At 36.5% G+C, this 24025-nt stretch overlaps 1 protein-coding gene across 1 annotated transcript; it reads right to left on the minus strand.

Annotated features, from left to right (window-relative positions):
- Positions 1–4443: 4443 nt before the first annotated feature.
- Positions 4444–6573, minus strand: LOC147568056 (uncharacterized). The gene has a single exon (XM_086658939.1). It carries the CDS (start codon positions 6571–6573, stop codon positions 4444–4446), a length of 2130 nt encoding a protein of 709 aa, XP_086515065.1.
- Between the last annotated feature and the right edge of the window lie 17452 nt (positions 6574–24025).

Below are 24025 nucleotides of genomic sequence, written 5' to 3' on the forward strand. Positions count from 1 at the left end.
CTTTTGATTTAAGAAGACCGTGGAGTAGGGGTGGGATAACGGCCCAGAGGCCCGATACCCGCTTGGGTCCGCCCGGGTCCGTTAGGTACCGCAGGTACCCGATACCCGTGATGGGAAAAGCCCGGCCCGCCAGTCGGGTAGTTAGCAGGCGGGAAATGGTCATATTCCTTTGACCGGGTGACCGGACCGATTAACCCGTCCGATTAAAGACCGATGGTTAATACCGATATGCCCGACTATTAAGTACCGAAATAACAACCTACCCGACCGATAGGCCCGTCATATCCCTTTGTAACTAATATACTAATATCTCACTTTTCCCTTTTGTTAATTTAAATACCCCCAATATTGTAATGTTACTTTTTTTTTGTTGAAAGTATTATAGTCTTACATGTAAATTGTAAGTGACCAAGTCTAAGTCTAAGTGGTATTTAAGAGTATAAAAATAGTTAATGAAATCTAATTTTAACTTTTCATTTAGGTATTATTTAATTGTAAATTAGGTGGTTTGGCCCGATACCGTCCGACCGATACCGGTGAGTCCCGACCGGTCTCTCGGTCACAAGCGGGATTTGGTCAATAGAAATGTTGATTTTAACCGGACCGGACCGACCGAGTAAATAGGCGAACATTGATTTTGAGTGCCCGACCGAGACCGACCGATGAAGTTAAGGCCCGCGGTCGTCCCGACCGGACCGATTCCCACCCCTACCGTGGAGGATGATTGGATTAGAGGGTGAAAACTTTCTCTTGTAATGTCGAAACATTAAATTATTACTCCCTCAGTCCCAAAATGAATGACCTATTTTGAAAACCCAACTTATTAAGGGGACATCATTAATTGTTGTTTGACTTTCAAAAATAACATGATTTTTCCAATTGTATCCTTATTAATTTTTTTTATTTACAATGAAAAGTTGAACTTACCTTTAAATAAAGTTGTCATTAAATTTATAGTAATGGGTATTATTGGAAATAGCGAAAAGTTCATTTCTTTATTTTTAGAAATAGGACTCTAAAATGGGACAACCTAAAATAGAAATTAGGTCATTCATTTTGGGACGGAGGGAGTAGTATTATTCATTAAACACATAACCAACTCTCAACACGAGGGTATAACCGTAAATCCGTGTGCGGTGGAAACAAACAGTTGTATAATCTGAGCTCTTGGAGATAAGTTTAAGAGGTGTAATCATAGTCACTAAAGATATTTTAGGAGGTATAATCTTAACCTTTGGAGATAAATTCAAGAGATTTAATCTTAACTCCTGGAGATAAGTTTAGAAGGTTTAATCTTAACCATTGAAGAGGAGGGTATATTCTAAAAGATATACCCTCCTCCCTTATTATATACTAGGCATAACCCTCACCCTATGGGCGGGACAATATCCTTTACACAATACCGAAAAGTAGACATGATATTTGATTATATAATTTTTTTTCTCTATACATTTGGTACTTTCTCATCGTAATTTTAGTTTTTTGAGATTAGTACCCTCTTATGAAAAATATAGTTTTCTAGAGGTATAAAATTTATTGTAAATTATTTAAGATTTTTGAAATTACAAAACTTTTTTTGATAATCTTTTTAGAAATTTTTTTTAGAAAATCTTTTCAGAAAAGTTTCTAGTTTTCTTTTCTAGATAGCTCTCTGCCCCATGCTGGTTGAAGTCCAATTAAATGAAATCAATTTAGACCCCATTTAAAAAAAAACAACCCAAGGTGTAGCAGACATATATTTAAATTGTTTTGAAAAGTACAACTTACAAAAGAAATGAAAATTTGAACTCTACGATTCTAGTTTGTGCAAACAAAAATTCAATATAAAAACATAGAAGGCATCTCCGTTCTCAAAATGATCAATTCATAAAGAAGTGTTATTATATATTGTAACTTCACTTTCCTTGCTTTCTTGTTCACTGGATTATCAAACCGACTTCATATCACAACAACTCAAAGTAAAAACAGATTTTTAGCAAAAGTAAACTATGTGATAAATGAAGTTATGAGAGGGAAAGGAACACTTGTTTTTGTTTTTCTTTATAGGAAGGTAACACTTGATAATAAAATTAGATAAATGAAGGGTCAATGACGTGTACATAGAAAAAAATGATAATGAAGTATATATGGACATCCATATTTAATGTGGGAAAGAAAATGGATTGTTGGATTTGAACAAGAAGTGGTAATCCTAGTCATATGTCTGCCTGGTTGTCCAATCAACATCTAGTTTTTTTTATAATCAATCAACATCTAGTTGTCCTTATCATACTGATCTGTTTTGTATGATAGACTAGATATAACCCGTGCCTTCGACACATAATGTAAATTGAATGATTTATGTGTGTGAGGATGATTAAGTTATTATTTAACATAGTTTTGATATATAATGGATGAAGAAATTTACTTAGTAAATGACATTCATTAGTTGAAGTATTAATTTGATTCTTGGTTACATAATTATAACGAGAGAGATTTTTTATATTAAAAACTATTAAATCCAGATGTTGGAGACACCTAAGGAAGAGTTTTGAAATATATTAAATAACTACAACAAAACTTCATTATAAACAATATTGGTTGTACTAAAGAAATGCGATTGTTCAGACGATAATATATGCACTCTCTTGCGGTCAGTAGATCTAGACAGATCCACATATAATTGACTGTGACTAAATACTGGAAACCGCAGGTCTATTCCCACATGTATGACTGACTAACCTTGAGACTTGTTTATTGTCATTGCATATGCTAAACGAATAGAAAATTGACGTCTTGTGAATCGAATGTTCAACTCGGAAGAACTTGGGTTCAGAGAGATTCTAGGAATAGATACCATGTTACCACGTTTATCTCCAATCAAGATTTTTTGCTTCAAAAACTTGAGTTGCACAGTTGACAACCATCAATCTGGTAGTAACATAGTCAATCTTTCAGGGAAAAGTTCCTCAACAGCATAATTGGAGAACCGATTTTTAACTACAACTTGAATGGTGGTAATACGGAAGGATTAAGTGAGTTCAGGAACTCGTCTGCGTAGCGAGCATTTGAAGAGTAATCATTAACTTTAGTTTCGACCATTTTGTCAGCAGCCAGGTATGTGATCATTTCGCCAGGAGTTATGTTTAAAGTTGGAGTATTTATGGCTGACACATCTTTATTTCGCACAGACAAAATGGTTCGTTGTGTAAGATAATTCGCTGTAAGATTTTGATACATATTTAACTCGGGATAAACTGCATTTATGAGTTCTACCAGAGTACGACATCTATTTTGGTAAGAAGGTAATGATAAATTCTCCGAGTCATTTGTCTCTACCTACATAGGAAAGTGTAATATGTTATCATAAAAATATAACTCTTATTTTATAAATATTTTAATGTATAAAATAAATGTTAACAATAAGCTATGAAACTAAGTTTAAGAATATACATGTTCAAAGAAAGTCCGAAACATGTGATTGTCATTGTCATTCAATTGGAGGCGCATATTTTGTGAAAGAGTCAACACCTTAATGAGGCCCATACTATTTGCTCTCGCACTCCTTTTGGTACAACAGGAAGAATTTGACGAAAGTCACCACCAAAAACAACAGTCAGTTCGTCAAAAGGGTTTTGTTGTTATTACAAATATCTTGAAGTGAACGATCTACAACCTCGACGCAATACTTGTGTTGCATTGAAACGTCGTCCGATATAATCAATTTTGATGCTCAGAAAAATCGGCAAGTGCAGTTTGCTTACCAATGTTACAAACAGAATCTTCGTACACATCAAGAGGAATCCGAAAAGTTGAATGAGTTGTTCTCCCTCCGACCAGTAGTAATGTAGCAATACCGGATGAAGCAACAATAATAACTATATGCTCTTTTTCGACATGTTGCTACAATTGTGTTGTATAAAAATGTTTTTCCTATTCCTGCCCCACCATTGAGGAAAAATAGTAACCCTTCATTGTTATTTACATAACTAATAATAGCCTAAAAAGTGTGGCTTTCTGCACTATTCAAAAAGTTAACTTTTGAAGTCAATTCAGTATTACTTATTGATGTTTGTAGTTGCATATGTTCCCAGATAAACCGGTTGCCTGTAATTTGATTCCGTTGTTGATTAGGTTGAGGCATGGATGTGAAATCGTCTTTGAGGGATTTACCATACTCTAACAGGATTTCATTGAGGAGCAGTGGCGTGGCCGAGAATTTGGGGGCCCGGTGCGAAACTGCAGTATGGGGCCCTCCGTTCTATAATCGATAAATCGAATAAATCCACAAGTAAAAATTGAAAAGAAATTTTTAAACATTTTAATTAAATGAAAAATCGGATTTTAGATAAATTCAAACTACAAAGCAAACATAGCAAAAAATTGATAGAAAAACAAAATTAACAACTTCGTATCTTCATCATCTATTCAACTCTGTAATCCCTGGACTCCATGTAACAATCTTTACTTAAAATTTTTTCTTCTTGCATTTTTTGAAGCAAAATCATCTATCAAATCTTCATAATTGATATTGTCCAAAAATCCACTCTCGATAGTGAGCAAAGCTAACCCATTTAGTCTGTCTTGTAACATAGTCGATCTCAAGTATGATTTTAAAATTTTTAATTTTGAGAAGCTTCTTTCTGCTGATGAAACAGTCACTGGTATAGTTAACAAAATCCTGTACGCAATGCTAGCAGCAGGAAAACAATTCATTTTCTTCAAGAAATTCAATATCTCATCGACTTTTGTAATCTCAGTTGGCAAAACATCTTGCAAGAGTTTTAACTCGACAAATAATTCGTCCCCTTCAACGTCAAAATGATCATCTTTTTTTAGACTATTTGCAAGATTCTCACAAGAAACTTTTAATTCTTCATCATGATATCCACTTAACTTTTCCGGTCTCAACAAAAAACCAAATATTTTCTCATATACTTGATATTGTTCGAACCTTCTCTCCAATGAACCAATAGCTTGATCAACTAATAAAATGAAATAATGAACTTTAAAATATTCCTTACCAAATTGTGGAATTATTTGCGATGAGCTCTCAGCGGTCTCATCAAAATGTCTTTTTCGACGAATTACACGCCTCTCCGGAAACACTGGATCAACATCTAACTCATCAGCCATTCTCGTGGCATCGATCATTGCCTCTTCAAATCCAGTTTCTCTATACTTCTTGAACGAAGTAATTAAACCTTTTACAAGTGTCATAGCATCATCTATGTGAATATCCTTTGATTGCAAACATTTGCTGACCTTATTAACCATCACCAATATCTTGTACCAAATACAAATGCCTAATAAAAACTCGAAATCACCAAGCTCATGTCTTGCTATAGATTGTGCTTCACTTCTTGTTGTTGCCTCGGTGTCACTTTCTGCTAATTGAAGTAAAGCTTCTCTAATTTGTAGAGGTTGCGATATAATCGCTTTGACACTTTCAACACGACTTTCCCAACGTGTGGTTGATAGTGGTTTCAAAGTAACTCCTTTCAGATTCTCTTTTAAAATATGCCACCGCTTTGTAGAATTTGCGAATAAAGAATAAAGTCGTTGTACTACTCCAAAGAAGTCTTTAGCCTTACCATGACAATTTGCTATGTCACAAAGAGTCAAATTAAGACTATGACTACCACAAGGGGTGTAAAATGCTCTGGGATTTATATCTAAAATTCTTTTTTGTACTCCTTGTTTGCACCCTTTCATATTCGAACCATTATCGTATCCTTGTCCTCTCACATCATCAATCTCTAGACCCAAATTCTTTAAAGTTGTTTGTAGTTGTCCGAACAATCCAAGTCCAGTTGTGTCATTCACATTAACAAATTCAACAAAATATTCTTCTACTTTCACAGGAGTAGCAGACATATCTACACATCTTAAAATCAATGTCATTTGTTCTTCGTGATTCACATGAGGTGTACAATCAAGTATAATTGAAAAATACTTAGCTTCTCTAACTTTTTTAAGTATTGCACTTCTGACTTCGGCTGATAACAATTGTATCAACTCATTTTGAATTACATTACTTAAGTAATGGCATCGAATCTCATTATTTCGAATCCGACGGAGGTGTTCTTCCATAACTGGGTCATGTTCTGCTAACATTTCAACAAGCCCAACGAAGTTTCCATTGCTTTCCTGCCCAATCTTGTGTTTTCTTCCACGGAAAGCCAAAGTGTACTTGGAAAGATATTTTACTATTGAAATTAATCTTCGTAACAATAATCTCCAATGTTCTTTCTCCTTTTTAATACATTCTTGCACAGTTTTATCAATTGTTTGACTTTTTCCCAATCTAATTTGCGTCTCAATCCATGTAGCCATGTTAGCAATATGCTCAGTGGTAATCTCATGTTCTGTAAGTCTCACACCAAGATGTTGCCAATCTCCGTACCCGTCATTTGCTAATTGAGTTTTCAAAAACCTCTTCTTAAATAGTTTATAACAAAAACAAAATACTTTATCGGCATCTTTTGAATACACAAGCCAATTTCTATCATGCTTTTCTCCGTTTGATAAATATCGAGTATAGAATTCGGAAGAAAAATGTCTATTATTCCGATCATTGGGCCCACTTTTCATTGATAGATCTCTTATCGGACCTTTTTCAATTACTAAATCTCTCCATTTTCCCTCAAGATTATCCCAACTTCTAGGATCGTATATATTATCCAGAATTGGATCACACGGTTCTTCTTCAGAGTCATTAAAAACATCTTCGGAAATATCATTATCAAGGTCTTCACTCGCGGAACTATTACTAGAATTACCAATATAATGAAATTCATGATTTTGATGATCAACAATATTATTTTCATCTTGTATATGAGTTTCAATCAATTCTTTATCTTCATTTACTAAATCTTCATTTGAAGATGGTTGTTCTCTAACAATGAACTTGTCAAGAGCCCCTTTTTGTGTTTGGATAAATTGATTTTCTTTTTATTTCTCCCGCCTCTTCAAACTTCCGGACTTGTATTTCCTTGGTGCCATTGACTTTAACTATACAAAGAATAATATAAAATAAGTATATTAATACAAAATTACCATATAAAAAAGTAACTTTTATCTATCCAACAAGACAATAAACATAGAATCGTAGTTACAAGATAAAAAAAAAATATGCAATATTTGTAATCTATCTTTTAACTTCTAAGTTCTAACCCACATTATGGCAAATTAACAATTAAAAGTGCTTTTAAGTATTAAACAAACAATGAATCAAATATATAAAATAAAAAATAAGTGAGGGATTACGGGAGTACCTTTGCGATGGAAGACTTATGATTCACTACTTTGTCAATTCTAAAGAAATAAGAAAATTGTCTTGACTTGATCACTCGAAATTGAAATTTAGGAAAAAGAAAATCAATAAAATATGGATATGAGATGATCTACTTTACTTGAGTTCTCTGATGAGATGAGATAAAAAAAAAGATAAGAAAAGAACAAACATGGAAGATATATAAATAGTACACCACATTTAATGGGATATAACTAGTTTGAGAGAATTAATAGAGAAGTAAGTTAGAAAGATAGAAAGAGTCAAAGAAAAGGAATGTCCAACGGTCATTAGATAAAAAAAAGGACAAAAGTGAGAGAGAGAGAGAGAGAGAGAGAAAAACATTTAATAATGAGGTAAAGAAAAAGTTAGAAAGTTACACAATTAAAGTCCTAACCAGTATAAAGCTGCTGCTAGATGTACATTCCCAATGAGGATAGTACATTTTTTTTTTTGGAATACTTAGCATTACCTATTGGGTATAAAGGGGCCCCTGGGTAAAGTGGGGCCCGGTGCGACCGCACCGGATGCACCCCTGGGTAAAGTAGGGCCCGGTGCGACCGCACCGGATGCACCCCTTTACCCACGCCCCTGTTGAGGAGGTGCAATCCAGAAACCCGTATTTGAGAATCTGTTGGTTCTGTAATACCTCGTGTCGTACGAAGTTGATGTCCAAGATCATCAAAATGTTTAGGGCAAACCTATTCCATAAAGAAGATGGATTTAGTGGTACTCATTCTAATAGAATGATACAAAACAACCTTCGTAACTGGTAACCTGTATTTATTTTTGCAGCTTCTTCTAAACATAATATTCAGTCAGCATCATCTTCTAAAAGTCCACTGGCAACACATGCTGATTTGAAAGTGTCACGCACTTCACCATTTACTCTACGAAACTATTCGAATGATACTAGACTCTTCACAACAATTAATAATAACCGTAAATAGAGCCTTTCCCCTTCGTTAGGAATAACAAAATACATTCTTCTTATTGTAAATCTTTTTTTTCCTTTTCACCCAAAATTAGATTGTTTCTCCCACACATAGTGTTGAGGGAATTCTTGATAATTGTAATTTCTTGTCGTTGGATCTACGCCACAACAAAAGAAGAAATCCATTGAAGTGGATATTTGGTTATCAACTTTAAACTGGACGACATCTGGATTGTCCATAGGTTGAAAAACAACATGATGCGTACTAGGTAAATGCACAACCAACCTCACAACAGATGGATATTCTTCATTTAGTAAACGACCGAATAATCTTTATGCCGCCTCTCGTGGTGATATATATCGCGAGTCAAGATATTGTTGAATCTCATCTGTTGCACCCACAACCATTATAGTACAAACATCCCCATGTAGATATATTCGTTTATATATTTATCACAACGCACACTCGCACAAACTTCCACATTAATGTGACAATCATTACGGCGACGATATACTAGGTGTCCATCTTCTCCTATAGTTATTTTATTCACAAACTTACGAAGGTAACCTTTTGAACATTTTTTTCGTTTATCATACACGAAGACATCGGACATCGTAGACCACATGGACCGTGCACCATTCAACTTTTAACAGTCTCAAAAAACAGGGGATCTGCATGTTGATCTGGAAATTTAGGACAAATAAATTTATCAACTTGAGCAGGTGTGTGAATTTGTCTGGTTGTTGAAGGAAGATTAGAGCATGCATATGAGGTAATCTACGTTTCTGAAATTCTATTGTGCAAACATGAGCTACAACTTTTCCGAACAAACCATCCTTATTAATTACACTTATTAATTTTCTTTAACTCGAACACACGTGCAACTAAATCTGATCGATTAATAACGGTCTAATTGGGTAGTAGTGCAGTCATTATCTCTGGCCATTTTGGATTTGTAGTCATTGTTAAGAAAATATCTGATGGTGATAACGTGTGATTCTCGTGGAGTCTCGATATATTTCAAACAAATGTCTACTACTACCTGTAACGGATGAGGGTAATATAAACCGACGACCTACTTGATCAGGACGCGGCCTAGCACTTGCAATATTTGTGAGACCATTATACAGTTCGAAACATAACTTGCTCTGATTAAGTCTACTATAATTTAAGCGGTTCTGTTCAGTCGAGGCACATGCATCTGAAGGAGTTGAAGGAGATGTCCTTCGACCAAGATGGCAATGCGAGCAATTTGTCGGATAGGACAATTGATGTGGAAGATCATCAAGTCCGATTGATTTAGGGGTCGTAGAGTTGTAGCTAGAGACCAACTACGATCGTCGAATTACGAAGTAATTCGCGGCTAACTTCGATCGGATCTTACAACGGGTTACACATAAGAGTGACAAATTGATCTAGGATATGACTAGTGGGAGTGAGATATAATCATGGGAGTGTGCCATAGACATATCTCATAGGCCTAAAAAGGAATTAGGCAAAGATAGTACAAAAAGGCCAAAAACAGGGTTTTTGGGCCAGACCGGTTCGGGTACTTCTAGGACTCGGATTGGGCTGAATTTTGGAGGGTTAGTTTCTGATATAATAAACAGTATATCTGCTAATTTTCATGGTGTTTGGACGCTCTCTCCTTAGGGAATTGAGAAAATATCAATAGTTGCTATTTTCGACTATTTCCCTAAATCTTATTCTAAAGGGTGTTTTAGGAAACCTAAAAGGAGGTGGATTCTTATTAGGGTTATATATAAACACTCTTAGGGCAGAGAATAAGGTGTGGAATTTCTCTCTAAGCTTTCTTACTCTACTACATCAAGTAGAGAGGAGAAAGTGAGTTAATTCCCATTACTATCTACCTAGTCAAAGAAGAATGGTGTTCTTTTTCCAACCACCATTGGTGTGCTAGCTAAACAACAAGGTGGGAGATCAAGTTGATTGCTCGTGTCCCAAGTAGAGGAGCTACATTTGAAGCTCTTGGTCTTCTCAAAAGCGATTGGAAAGGTTCGAGGGAAAAAATAGCGAATAAGGTATTCATCTTCTAGTTTTTACTTGGTATTATTATGGGCTTATGCATGTGATCCTGGGAATACTAATGTAGACATTAGATGTCTTATTTCCGCCATAGACATTAGTATAAGGGTGTAAATCCCAACAGTGGTATCAAAGCCTCTTGCAATTAGCCTATCTTATATAAGTGTTGGACCAATTCCATGCTTTTCTAGATAGATAATGGTGTTTAAAAGTATTTCAAACACAAATTTGATTAATTGTGAATGGGATTCAAGAATTTTTCAAGTTGTTTTCAAAATTCGTTCTTGAAAGTGTTTCAAAAACCAAGATTTTGATCCAATCTATGCTTGTTCTAGATAGATTGTAATGTTTAAAAAAGTTTTAAACATAAAATTTGATTAATTTTGAATGAGATTCAAGAATTTTTCCAATTGGTTTCAAAATGCTTCTTGTAAAAAGTTTCAAAAACCTAGATTTTGATCCAAAATTGGTTTGATTAAAGAGTTGTTTTTGAGTTTTAGGAAACTCCCAAGAACAAAAATTTGGAATTTTAGAAGTGTTTTAAAAGGAGTTGTTTTGAGTTTGGGAATCTCCCAAAAACAAAATTTGGAAAATTTTAAATGCTTCTAAAAGTTTTGAAAAATTTTAGAAGTGTTCTAAAAAGATTTCAAAAGTTTAGAAAGAGTATTAAAATTGGAAATTTAGCAACTTAGAGTTGCAAAAAAAAAAAAAAAAATTGGAAACTAGAGTTTTTTGAAAACCCTAGTGTCCGGCCAGGAAGCTTCCTGGTCGGACCAGAAGCTCCTGGACGCGTCTTCTGGACGCGCCCAGAGCAGCTGCTGGACGCGACCAGCAGCTGCAACAAAAGCTTCTGGACGAGTCTTGGAGACGCGACCAGCAGCTGCAACGGAGCTTCCTGGACGCGTCTGGGAGGTTCTGGGTGTCTCGAACTAGGTCTGAGACACCTAGTGCTGGTCCGGTCCAGCACCAAAATTTCTTCCGATTCCAACCAAATAATTCCAAAGTTAATCCGGACCATCCGGAAGGCCAAAACGGATTTCTCTTTAAATTGATTTATGAAATCATTAAGAATCGAACCAAGTTTTTTCCGAAATTGACCCGGGCTTTCTCGAGCCCAAAACGGAGTTTTTCTTAAAGTTGATTTTAGAAATCATAAAAGATAAAACGAGAACGCACCATTAGTCGAATTCTTCGAATTTAGACTTAAGGTCCGTAATGTGACATGGGATGTCGACAAAAGTATCTCCCGAATTATCATGCATATATAATCTTAGCCTTGATATATTATATGATTGTATGTGGTGTGAATGTGGGAAACTAGTGTGGCCATAGATTTGTTTCTATATTCTTGTTTTAAGCACGGATGGGTGCATGCTTTGTAATTAATTTCAATTTCAAGTTTATACGATCTGCGAATCATTAGAGTCTTGTAATTAGAGTTTAGGGTCTATGAGTCCATTGAAGAAACTCAAGGATGGAATCCAAAGGCGAGTGGGAGAAATCAATGGAAGTTCAAAGATTTAGATCTAGACGAACCAAAAGGCGAAACAAGAAGCAAACCAAAGGATTTTAGATCTTTTAGGTTAGGGGTCATACTAGGATCCATGTCTGCTTGATTTACTTTCTCGCGCGCATTTACTTACTTATTTACGCTTTATGTCGTGGATGTTAGTTAGGCTAAATAGGTTCACTAACAAACGCCAGACTAGCGTAAAAGTCCCCAAAACGTAATCTTGAGTAATCGCCTATCCAGATTAAGACACTCGTTGCGCCCTTGTTCGAGGAAGGTGGGTCGGCCTTCGCAGAGTACCTCCTCTACCTTGGGACAATGCGGGTAGGTTTATAGAAGAGGCCTACATGTCTAAATGGTTCTACTCAACGAGATCAGCAAGAGAGTCTTGGATACTCGAGGCAAATTAAAGGATAGATTAGTCATTCATCAATGAAATCTATCAACCAAGAGTCATAAGGTATGATCAGTGAAGTAGTTCGCTCACCCGGAACGACGGAGTCAAAGGGTAGGGCCTTCGTCCGCTTTACTCCGAAGAACTGGGGTCTTGGAATCACTTATTCAATCGGGGACGATTTTATTGAATAATGTGGGAAAACTAATGTTTTTCAAAACTAAAGTTTTTCAAAAATGATAACGAGTTTTAAAACTTTGCCATTTCTTTATGTAGAATTAAGATGACCCATGAAAACAGTTTCAACATTGAATCACACCTAAAGGAGGTGTTGATCAACTTCCTAGAATGGAAGAATAAATCGAGTATGGTTCTCAGATTTAAAAGGAAAGCGTACTAGAATACCCAATCCCAATGTTGACTCATACCAAAGAAGGTCAAAAGCCATTTGCAAGCAATCGTATAACATTCTCTTTGGAAGAGTAATGAATGCTAGCATTACCATTAAGACACACTGAGGAAGAAATTCCTACAGAAGTCATAAATGGGGAGGTACGAGACCTCCAAGGTAATCTGAAAGTCATCCCAAGGGAAGACAACAAAATTCATCTATCACCCAATTCAATATCGATTGAACCTAGATAGAAAAGACCTTAGATGAGTCACTCAGATTGTTATGAACAACTGAGCAAAACACACGGGAACATCGAATCTAAGAAACAGTTCTTGAGATTCGATGGAAGGAATCTAAGAAAGAGTTCTTGAGATTCAAAAGGGCAAAGGATCAGTCAAGTGAGACAAATATTTGATCAAAGAAAAGCAGTTGCCGAGTACATGATCAAGAGTATTCCTCATTACTGTAAATGTTTCCAAATAATGGTTAGATCATTTAAAAAAGAAACTACCTTTAGCACCTGAAGGACAAAAGGAATGAAATTATGAATTCCGGTTCCAGTATCCTTGTTAACAAAGTTAAACAAGTATAATAGAATTCCTTTATCAGGTATTTAAGACCAGATGAGCGGCACAGTGGGAGCTGAAGGGAGTTATATACTTGACTAAAAGAAGTAAAGATCCAAGAGGGAGCAGAAGCTGAAATGCTAGGGATGCTGAAAGGGATCGAAGTCTTTTTTTAGACACCGATCTAGCTTAGAACTTAATAGTGATTATTTTGTTCTTCTAGAAACATCTGATGTTTTAAACCAGTGGTAAATTAACTAAAGGTTAACATTGATAATGGTTGATATCAAGAGATTCAAACTCATTAACTTCAGCATTGTCAATTAGGTCTTAAGGACTAAATTGACAAAGTCACCCTTTTCAAAAGGCATAGAGACTAGTAATCTATTAGGGCTCATACATTGTTATGCAGACCTATAAGTTTACTTGCAGAAGCTAACAAGAAAAACTTCAATACGTACTCTGACAACTTCATGAAGTATGGAAACATACAAATCATAAAGTATAAGTCGGAATGTTTGAAAGGTTCAAACGAAGTACACACCGAAGTAAAGAATCATTTTGACAAGAGAGTTTAAGTCATCCGATTAGATTGGAGTGGTAAAAACTTGTGTCAAACACTTGATAACCATCAAAGGAGTTGAGAAACCGTTTCCCAACTCGCTCCATAAGAACACATCTGAGGGATGGTGGATTCAGTGGGAGTAATCGAGCATTGCTATGCATGATTCGATCAATGATGGGTTTAAGCCAGTCTTCCAAATATTTTGGGATATATTCTAGAAACGATTGTTTTCACACTTACCAAAGTCCGTCTAACAGCTAAGCTTGTAAAAGCGTTACAAAAATCAGCTAAAGTCTGATGCAATTTCTTTAGAAGAAATTTGGGTTTTTTTTCCACAAGCAATCAAGAGAACAAAGTGTTTGTTGCTCATGATAGTATTCTTATAGTAATTAGCACACCTAGTAGTCTGGGAGAAAAGTGCTAATTGTTATAAGAATAAATGGGAGAAAAGTACAAGTCAAATTAATTCGATCATGAGAAAAATCATGAAGAGTCATGAAGAACAATCATGAAACTTGTACAGGACGATTAAGTTCGACCAAGAGCAACAAAACTGTTGAAAGACTATAAAACCGCAGTTCCTCGAAAAAGAAAAGGTAAAGATTAGATCTTAAAAACCTACCGCACAAAAGCGAATGTAACTCTCAAAGTAGTTGAAAGTGTCTCTAAAGGAATATCTCAAAGCCGTTGAGAATATTTCAAATTGTTGTTCAAAAGCCCTAAAAGGTCAAAAGTAAAATCTTAAAGATTCAGAAGATAAAGGTTATTTCTGAAGAGATAAAAAGACCGGCGCAGAGACGGAAAACTAACTCTAATTTTGGCATCTAGCCAAAACAATATGGAATCCACATCTCGTCAAGACATGTAGCTTGATAATTTAAGTCAACGGAAGACCTAAATTAGTTTTCCAGAGCAGAAAACTGAGAAGGATGGAAACATTCGAGTTTCCCGAAACTAGACAAAAGGAATTGGATTTCCCCAGTCTAGCTATGTCCATATGCATGCTTCAGGAATCCATCGACGGATTAAAACACGGAAGAGACGGAATCTTCGATTCACAGAGGCAATCAAAATGGTTTTGATTCCCGAGAAATGAGGAAATTCTTGAATCACAAAATTTCAAGAAGGCAAGTGAGAGTAAACAAACCTTCCGGGTCCGTATGCAGAGTACATACAAAAGACTGAGTACGACATAAGATGTTCTATAACAGTAACGAACTGACTCAATAAAGGACCACACACAAAAGGATAAAATGCCATTTTGGGCATCTAAAGGTCTACAAGCGTAGATAAAAAAAGATGATAGGATTAGAAATACTCAGTACGCTGAGACGCTTGAGATCCGAAACCGAAAATCTAAGACTCGGGAAAAGTCTAAAGGAATTTCGACCCAAAAACTCATGACAGAGAGCGTTGCGAGACTCGGAGTCTAAAGACACCGATGAGCAAGCAAGCATGAGAGAGACATTCATGTCAATCATGTTGGACATGATTAGCATTTAAACATCTGAATTCGGATTGGAAAACCGAAACACTACTTAGTATATCCTAGAAGGCTAAAGGATGAAGTAGTACAAAAGTTGAACATGTCATCGTAGCAAACTTCCAGACATGGAAGGAAAGTAGGCTAAAAGTGTTTAAGCCGAAAACTGTTGCAAATACTACACAAAGAATAAATAGCCTTAAATCTAGTAAAAGTTACTAGAAATTATCAACGTTGAAGAAAGCAATCTTCAAATTAATTGATGATTAGCAAAGTTTAAAACGGACTACATACGTAGTCAAACTAAACTGTCACCTAAGACATAGTATGAGACTCAGTCTAAGGCATGAGGTAAATTTGGAATAAACCTCGACGAGTAAAACTGAGTGGGTAAAAGGAGTTTTACGGAAGAGGCTCAGATTTACAACTCTCGTTATCGGAAATAATAGAGTTATTTCACAGTCGTCTAAATTTGGTTTAGTATTTAAACGACAGTCCATCGATAATAAAACGTTCCGAATAGGTTTGTCAGATACGTGATCTGATGAATGAAACCCTACTAAGTGAACTTGGAATATTTATTATCAAATCCCTGGTCCAGGTCATTGCATGGACAACAATGACTCACAAAGACTAGCACGGGAGTCGATGGGATAGCGCAATTTCATGGGCTATAGGAATAGTATATTCTATTCGACTACGTGGGTGTGTAAAAGGTTTATACACTGGATAACCCTCAAATGAGAAGTACATCACTCGTGATGAACGTCAATACTTCTCAAAAAGACAAGATTGGAGAGATTCCTCAAAACATGAGTGCTCCACTCATCTTATCTAAGGAATGTCCGAATTTGGTTCCGTCAAACACCGCGCCGTAAAAGGAGGTTATAAAGACAGATACTGGGAAGGACAGGATAGACATGAAGTTAAGTGGGAGCGCAAGAATCGATTGTGTCATCCTAATCACATTAGGTACAAAGTGTCTCAAGACCACTTGATGAGTAGCAACTGAAAATGCGTGGCCACGCTCAAACGGATTAAAAGTTAATCGTTTGTCTTTTAGAGTTGTACTCGGAGATCAAGAAAGTCTGAATGACTTGACGTATCAGATGGGATACTAAATTGACACGGGAATCGAGGCATTGCACTTGTTCTAAGTCCAAGTGGGAGTCTGAAGGTGTTGAAGGAGTCCTTCGATCAAGATGGTAATGCGAGCAATTTGTCGGATAGGACAATTGATGTGGAAGATCATCAAGTCCGATTGATTTAGGGATCGTAGAGTTGTAGCTAGAGACCAACTACGATTGTCGAATTACGAAGTAATTCGCGGCTAACTTCGATCGGATCCTACAACGGGTTACACATAAGAGTGACAAATTGATCTAGGATATGTCTAGTGGGAGTGAGATATAATCATGGGAGTGTCCCATAAACATATCTCATAGGCCTAAAAAGGAATTAGGCAAAGATAGTACAAAAAGGCAAAAAACAGGGTTTTTGGGCCTAGACCGGTTCGGGTACTTCTAGGACTCGGATTGGGCTGAATTTTGTAGGGTTAGTTCCTGATATAATAAAAAGTATATCTGCCAATTTTCGTGGTGTTTGGACGCTCCCTCCTTAGGTAATTGAGAAAATATTAATAGTTGCTATTTTCGACTATTTCCCTAAACCTTATTCTAAAGAGTGTTTTAGGAAACCTTAAAGGAGGTGGATTCTTATTAGGGTTCTATATAAACACTCTTAGAGCAGAGAATAAGGTGTGGAATTTCTCTCTAAGCTTTCTTACTCTACCACATCAAGTAGAGAGGAGAAAGTGAGCTAATTCCCATTAGTATCTACCTAGTCAAAGAAGAATTAATGGTGTTCTTCTTCCAACCACCATTGGTGTGCTAGCTAAAAAACAAGGTGGGAGATCAAGTTGATTGCTCGTGTCCCAAGTAGAGGAGCTACGTTTGAAGCTCTTGGTCTTCTCAAAAGCGATTGGAAAGGTTCGAGGGAAAAAATAGCGAATAAGGTATTCATCTTCTTGTTATTACTTGGTATTATTATGGGCTTATGCATGTGATCCTGGGAATACTAATGTAGACATTAGATATCTTATTTCCACCATATACATTAGTATAAGGGTGTAAATCCCAACAACATCTACCAAGAACTCTTCGAATAAATTACACTCCCTTAATATAGTTGAATATTCATCAAGACGCTAGAATAGACGATGACTGAAAAACTGAATTTGAGTTAGACCTTTTCTACTTATCTGGTTCAATTTTATATCCTATTGTTTTAGTTAGGTATACCATCTCAACTCTCCATACAAAAAAAATAAAGCATAATGTATCGAATAAGCAGGGTGACCGTCAGATATTCTCATTAATTCAGTATCCCCTTTCAAATGCAAGACTATATCACGAGATGAAGATATTTCACTGCCATCGCCAGGGGTTACTATAGCAATTTCACCAGTTGTAGGTAGTTATAACGTCGTATATCGGTTGATGCATTATATTGAAGACTAACGGACATGTCTTTGTCTGACGAATTCAAATGGACTAAAATTTCGCGAGATTGGAAAAAATGCATTATGATCTATTAAAGTGTCCTGGATAATTTAGAGGATTGAAACATCTAAACCGTTATTTCTACGACTACTGACGTTTAAAGCAGATGATGGATCATAAATATAAAGTTGAGCATATGAGGGAGTTGCTCCTAGCTCTGGTAAGAGTGATCCGGTTATGTGACACAATTCTTTATGTATAGTGAATGAAATATGTAACACCCAAATCTTTGAGTCAGAGAATCGGACGAGTTAGAGCGCCGAGCGGATTCAATGGTTTCTTTGGGGTTTGGTATTGGATACGTATTTTGATTGATTCAGATAACTCATTGAATAGTTCTCGAAAAATTATGAATTTTGACTGGTCACACGAAAAGATCGGACATTGTTTGGCTATCGTTTCGTATTCGGTAATTTTCTTCCAGGTCGAATTAATATTCATGGTTAGTTGTGGGATGAGAAAAAATCAAATTGAGTTTATAAGGTAATTAATACGGGCTGAATAAGTAAGATATAAATGTGGGGGGTTTTGTTTACGAGGAATATATAAATTAGGGACTGAAAAGTAATTAAATTTTTGTGGCCACTTTATACTGCGACATGTGGCACCCTATTTGCAATCCAAGTTTATGCCTTAACCGCGCATGTGTGACGCGTTTTGGAAGGGAATTAGTTTTATATCTCATGTGGACCCCACCTTAGACAATTAAGCCTGTTTCCCTTTGATTTCAAAATCAATTTGAAACCCATTCATCTGCGAGATCAAAAGAGAGTTATTTGGCCGTGAAATATTCCAATTTTCGTCTGTGGATTTCTTGGCGTCCGGTGGTCGGAATTCAATGAAACTTGTTCCAGGTAATTTTATTTGACTTGTTTTACATATCTAGCGGTTCAGAAATTTCTATTTCGTCCGGATTTGATGGTTTTATGATTATTATTTTGTATACTGTATAGTTATACTAATTTCATTTGGGATCGAAATTTGGAGCTATTTAGACGATTATTATTCAATTTCTTCGAATGATTTGTGTTCAGAAACATGTGTAGGAGATTATGGACTAATTCGGGGTGTCCAAATATAGATGGGGTGTTGCCGAATTATTTTAGTGTTCGAATTTCATATTTGGAATAGTTTGAAAATGAATTGGAATAGAGATAGTTCCCGAATTTTGTCATATTTCACCTAAATGGATAGTTTGAGTTATGAATTCGTAACATTGGGGTAATTTCATGATTTGATAGTTCTAGCTTCATAGTATTGAGTTCGTTATATAATTTGTCAGCTTATGAAGACTCGGAAATGTAAAATAGAATTTATGGGAAGTTGGTTGGTTGGTTTGTATGAATTTCAGGTATCCGGCGGAATGTTTCTGTGATCTGTATAGTGCCGATAGGACATTCTTAGTCTAGTTTCATTCATTTTATGCATTCTTGCTCTGCAAGAGGGCTCTTGACAGTTATGTAACTGTCAAATGACCGTTTTGTCTCTTTATATTCCAGTTGGACTAATGTACTGCAATAGGGAGCTCGAGGAGAAGTGGAGCTTAGTCAGGAGCATTGTTGGAAGCGCAAGAAGAGGTAGGATCCTATGAATCTTACTTGGAGCACGGGTATTCCCCGTTCCACTATTATATATATATTCAGTTATTATCTTCTTTTTATCTTTATCTAAATCAAATTATGATATGATATGGGATGACGTGAATGTATGTGGTCTGCTCTATGTTATGAATGTTTCTCTTTTAAAAAAAAAAATAGTTTTTCTGAAAGATAATCACATGGAGGCGGAATCACTTGATCTGTGTGATCGTTTTGTGTGAATTGTAAACACGTGGAGGCGGAATCGCTTGAGCTGCGTGTATAACATGGAGGCGGAATCGCTTGATCTGTGTTACGTGTATTGATTATTTGACGTCGGGCATTGGTTGGTCCCCTTGTTTATATTTCTGTTATGGATTAGCCATGAATTCATGTTAAGGGTTACACTCGCTGCGTGTGGTCAGCCGTTTGGTAACGACCATTCTTGTTTACCCGGAATGGGGTCCGAGAGAGATTGGGAGTTGGGGTATTCCGACCCTTGTAGTGATTAGGGGACTGACCAGTGCCATGTTTGTTATTCTGCTAAGCCACTGGTGAGTGTGGTTTGAATTCTGTAATGACATGTGGTTGATACTTACAATGTTTTCACCGAACTGAAAGTGGGTGTTTACTCGAGTTTTCTTAATAAGAAAATACTTAATCCCTGAAAGTGGACACTTATAAAAGCTTGGCTTTAAACAGGGTTTACCCTACCTTGAGAGACAAGAACGCTATTCTTCTTCGGTTGATGGGACTTGTTAGGAGGGCTCTGTTCTTGTAGCTTTGGGAGCCTATCGGATCATTTAATATTATTATAGGTTCATGCATATGTTTGGGTATTCTTCGAATGGTCAATGAGTTACCTTGCGAGGAAGCGTCAGATCTGGCCGGAGATAGGACGTGCCTCAAGACGAGATAATTGTATCGCCGTGGGTATATGGCTCTACTACGCGACGATACTCTTATAGTCGTTTGGGTAAGTCATGACATATTCTATGTGTATCATTGTTTGGGTGAGATTTACTATTCGATGCGTATTGAGATCACAAGCCAGCCCGATGGGCGATGATGACGAAGGGAGAGTTACGGAAGCTCTTACCGGGGTATTACGTGGATCCATGTGTACACTGCAGTAGTCAAACGTTCGAATAAGGCGCCGCCTGCCTACGCACTAACAAAGGCCTACCGGTTCTTCCTAGCCGAATAGTAGGTGACCCTGACTGAGGGCGTATTCAGTCGTGATCTTGGTAAGCTAGAAGAATTATCTTGCTATATTGCTTTGCTTCGTGTGCATATTGATATCTCTGTATATATGTAACACTTATAACTATTGATATATTAAGATGTTGATGTGTGTGGTGCGGGTAGGATGTCTAGGTATCCTACTGAGTTGACCTTCGGGTTATCTCATTCCTATTTGTTGTTGTTCAGTTGCAGGTATTGGTGACCCGGAGTGACATAGTTTACTACCACGGCTCACATTATGTAAGATTATAATTTATATTATATTTTCAACATAATCACAACGTTAATATTATATATGTATCATCTAGAATAGTTAGGATCGTTCTCTCACTCGTTTGCGATTGTACGCATGTAAATAGTATGCACATTATCACTTTTTATTTGATGCTATTGTTATTTAGAAGTTTGTGAGATATGTATGAATGTTGACAGGTTTTTCAGGTTTGATATGTTCAATTTATAGGGGAGACTCTGTCCAAATCCAGTCCCTTCTGTGAATTGTTCATATAAATGAATTCAAATTGTTCTCATTTTTATGAAAAACTATTTTTGGGTTACATATATTTTCCGAGCATATTTTCAAAAGGTTTAAACTATATTTGATGTTCCGCTGTGTTTTTTCTTGATTTGTAACCCGTGATGAGAGTTTTGGCTTGGGTTTATATTTGAAACTGGTTTGAGTTAGTATTAGACCGAGTTTCTTTTATAAACTGTCGGGCAAACCGTGATTCGAAATACGGGGCGTCACAAAATAGGACTTTGACCATTGAAATTTCCGTGATCCAAGATGCATCCTAGATTTATGAGCATTTAATGCGCTGTGACGTCGAATATTACATCGAAATGTTTACATTTAGCATCAGTGTCATCATATACTTCTTTTAATGACAAAGGGGGTTCACGCAGTTGGGGTAGTTGAATTTTCTCTTGTAATCAACATGTCCCAAATAATGGACCATTTGTACGAGAATTATTTAACTTTTCATCAAGCTAGTGGAGTGCTTTGTAATGTGGACAAACAACTTCCATTACTCCGAGGGAATGATGGTCCAAACTCACAGATGGTGTGCCCCCAATGATTAAAGATGCAAGCGGGGGGGATTCATCAACCGTATTGTCAGACGTGGTTCGAGAGCGGTTGGATGGTTCACCCTCTTCATAACAATTAAAATTAAACCCTACACGCTTAGCCAAATGTGTATGTTGATCTGCCGTGATGATTGCATATTCAAGTGTATATATATATACTAGTAGAGAAGATTTGATTTTGAATTAATATACAAGCTATACGAAGGTTGTTCGGAGATGTATTTCTTTACATCAAGAAAAAGATAATATCCGAATGGAAAGAGACCAAGAAGAGATGCTGGAGATGGTTGGTGGAAAGCTACTGGAACAGACACGATCATAGATTGTGGACATGGCACCCAAAGTGGTCGTAAGAAAGTTTTAGTTTTTCATAGAGGAAAAGATGACTTAAGACTGATTGGGTTATGCATGAATATGAGCTCTCTAACAAAGGTGACAAAATCAAGGTATATAATCAAGTCTTTAGCTCTTATTATTAATTACTTTTTTTTATTAATTTACATGAATTTGCAGCAAAGATTCAATTTCGCTTTAGTCTTTATTAAAATATACATGTAAAGATCTTTTTAGATTTTTGTATAAAGAATGACTTTTGTCTGATTTTAATGCTTAGGTTTATAATGTTTAACTCGTTCGAATGATTGATGTATTATTCTTGTTTTCTTATGCAGTTTGAGAGCACAACTCTTTGTAAGATTTATAAGAAACCTAATAATGTTGAAGATGAACCAGTAGTGGAGAAATGAACTCATCCGTCAATGGAGGTTGAAGCTGAGGTGAACGCTCCTGTTGAAGATCGAATGAATGACAATGTTGTTTCTGATCCCACCAACTTTAACAATTCGAGATACAATTTGGCTCCTAACATGTCCCATGTCCAATATCGGGTGAACGATAATGTTGCTTCTGATCATACTTGCTCTAGTTATTCGACGAACAACTTGCCATCTGCTCCAATGTATGTGGGGAACAATCAAGAGATGACTCATTCAGTAAACGTCGTGGTGAATGGGTTGTTCAACAATCAGACGGGGAATGTTGAAGATCTCATGAATGCGAATGATCCAGTTAACAGTTACCAACAATTTCTTATGCACTATAATAATCAGGTGAATGTTGAGATTCCAGTGAACAACCATGTTGCATCTGATAGGACGAACTTTAACAATTCGACATACAATCTGGTGAACAACCATGTTGCCTCTGATATGTATGTTGGGTATCCGGTGAATAAGAATGTTGCTACTACTAATGAGAGTCACTTCAACGATCCGGTGAACAACGTAGTTTTTAGTCCGATCAATTTCACTGCAAATCGGATGAACTCCTACTGTCCAGTGACAGTTGCGGCTTCAAGTCGGGTGACAAATGAAGCTCTAAACCCGATGAACTTGGACAATCGGGTGACAAATGCAACTTTAAGTCGTCGGATGACAAATGCAGCTTTTAGACGTCGGATGACAATGCAACTTTAAATCGTCGGATGGCAAATGCAGCTTTAAATCGTCGGATGGCAAGTGCAGCTTTAAATCGTCGGATGACAAGTGCAGCTCCAAATCTGTAGTCAAATTGTACAGTGAAAGTTTTCGACCACGACTGGTGTAAGCCCGGCGGAATCGACCGCACTCGCAGGACGCGGGAGGTACCTAGTTATTTATAAGGACAATAAAAAACCATTTCATTTACAGCTAGTGATTATACACGGAAGACTATGAGCAAGAAATTAGAATGTCCAGACAATAACCAATAAAAAATACAATGAGATTCAACATTAGAGATTAAAAAAAAATAAAAATACAACTATTATGGAATCAAAGAGGAAATGACTACAGACCCTACAATTGTGAAGTTCATCATCATATAACAAAGTCTTAAACCTAAAGATTTAGTAACATTAATTAGAAATATCTGTAGTCAAATTGATCATATCCCTCAGTACCATATCAAAATATTTTATGAGTTCTTTCGTTGATGTTTCGAGATTGTTATACCTGTCAACAGTTGGTAGCCCAAGTGATTCCAAGGTGTTGACATAAACTCCAGAAATTCCTGGAGGTCCCAGGTTCGAATCCCAGAGAAGGTGAATCTTTGGTTATTTGAATTGGGGTTATTAGGGTGTAAATAATGTCTTGTTGGGCTATAGGCCCGGTTCTGTTAGTGTTTGAGTAGGCGGTTATCGAGCTTATCACATCTATGATGTATCAAGTGCCAAATGTAACGACATATGTAGATCGTAGTCGACTTCCAAAAAAAAAAAAAAAGAGATTGTTATACCTGACCAAGAAACAAAAAACTAATTAATGTAACGGGAAACCTTGCCTCATTTACTACTTCATTGCACCTTTGCGAGATCCATTTGGTTTCATTTCAACTTTCGAACTGATGGT

Source organism: Eschscholzia californica, unplaced genomic scaffold (assembly GCF_041429995.1).
Source record: "Eschscholzia californica isolate CP2 unplaced genomic scaffold, dmEscCali1.0.p SCAF_1, whole genome shotgun sequence".
Classification (NCBI taxonomy): domain Eukaryota; kingdom Viridiplantae; phylum Streptophyta; class Magnoliopsida; order Ranunculales; family Papaveraceae; genus Eschscholzia; species Eschscholzia californica.

Coding starts and splice junctions, on each gene's coding strand:
- LOC147568056 (XM_086658939.1), bottom strand. CDS start 6,573: ATGAAAAGTGGGCCCAATGATCGGAATAATAGACATTTTTCTTCCGAA.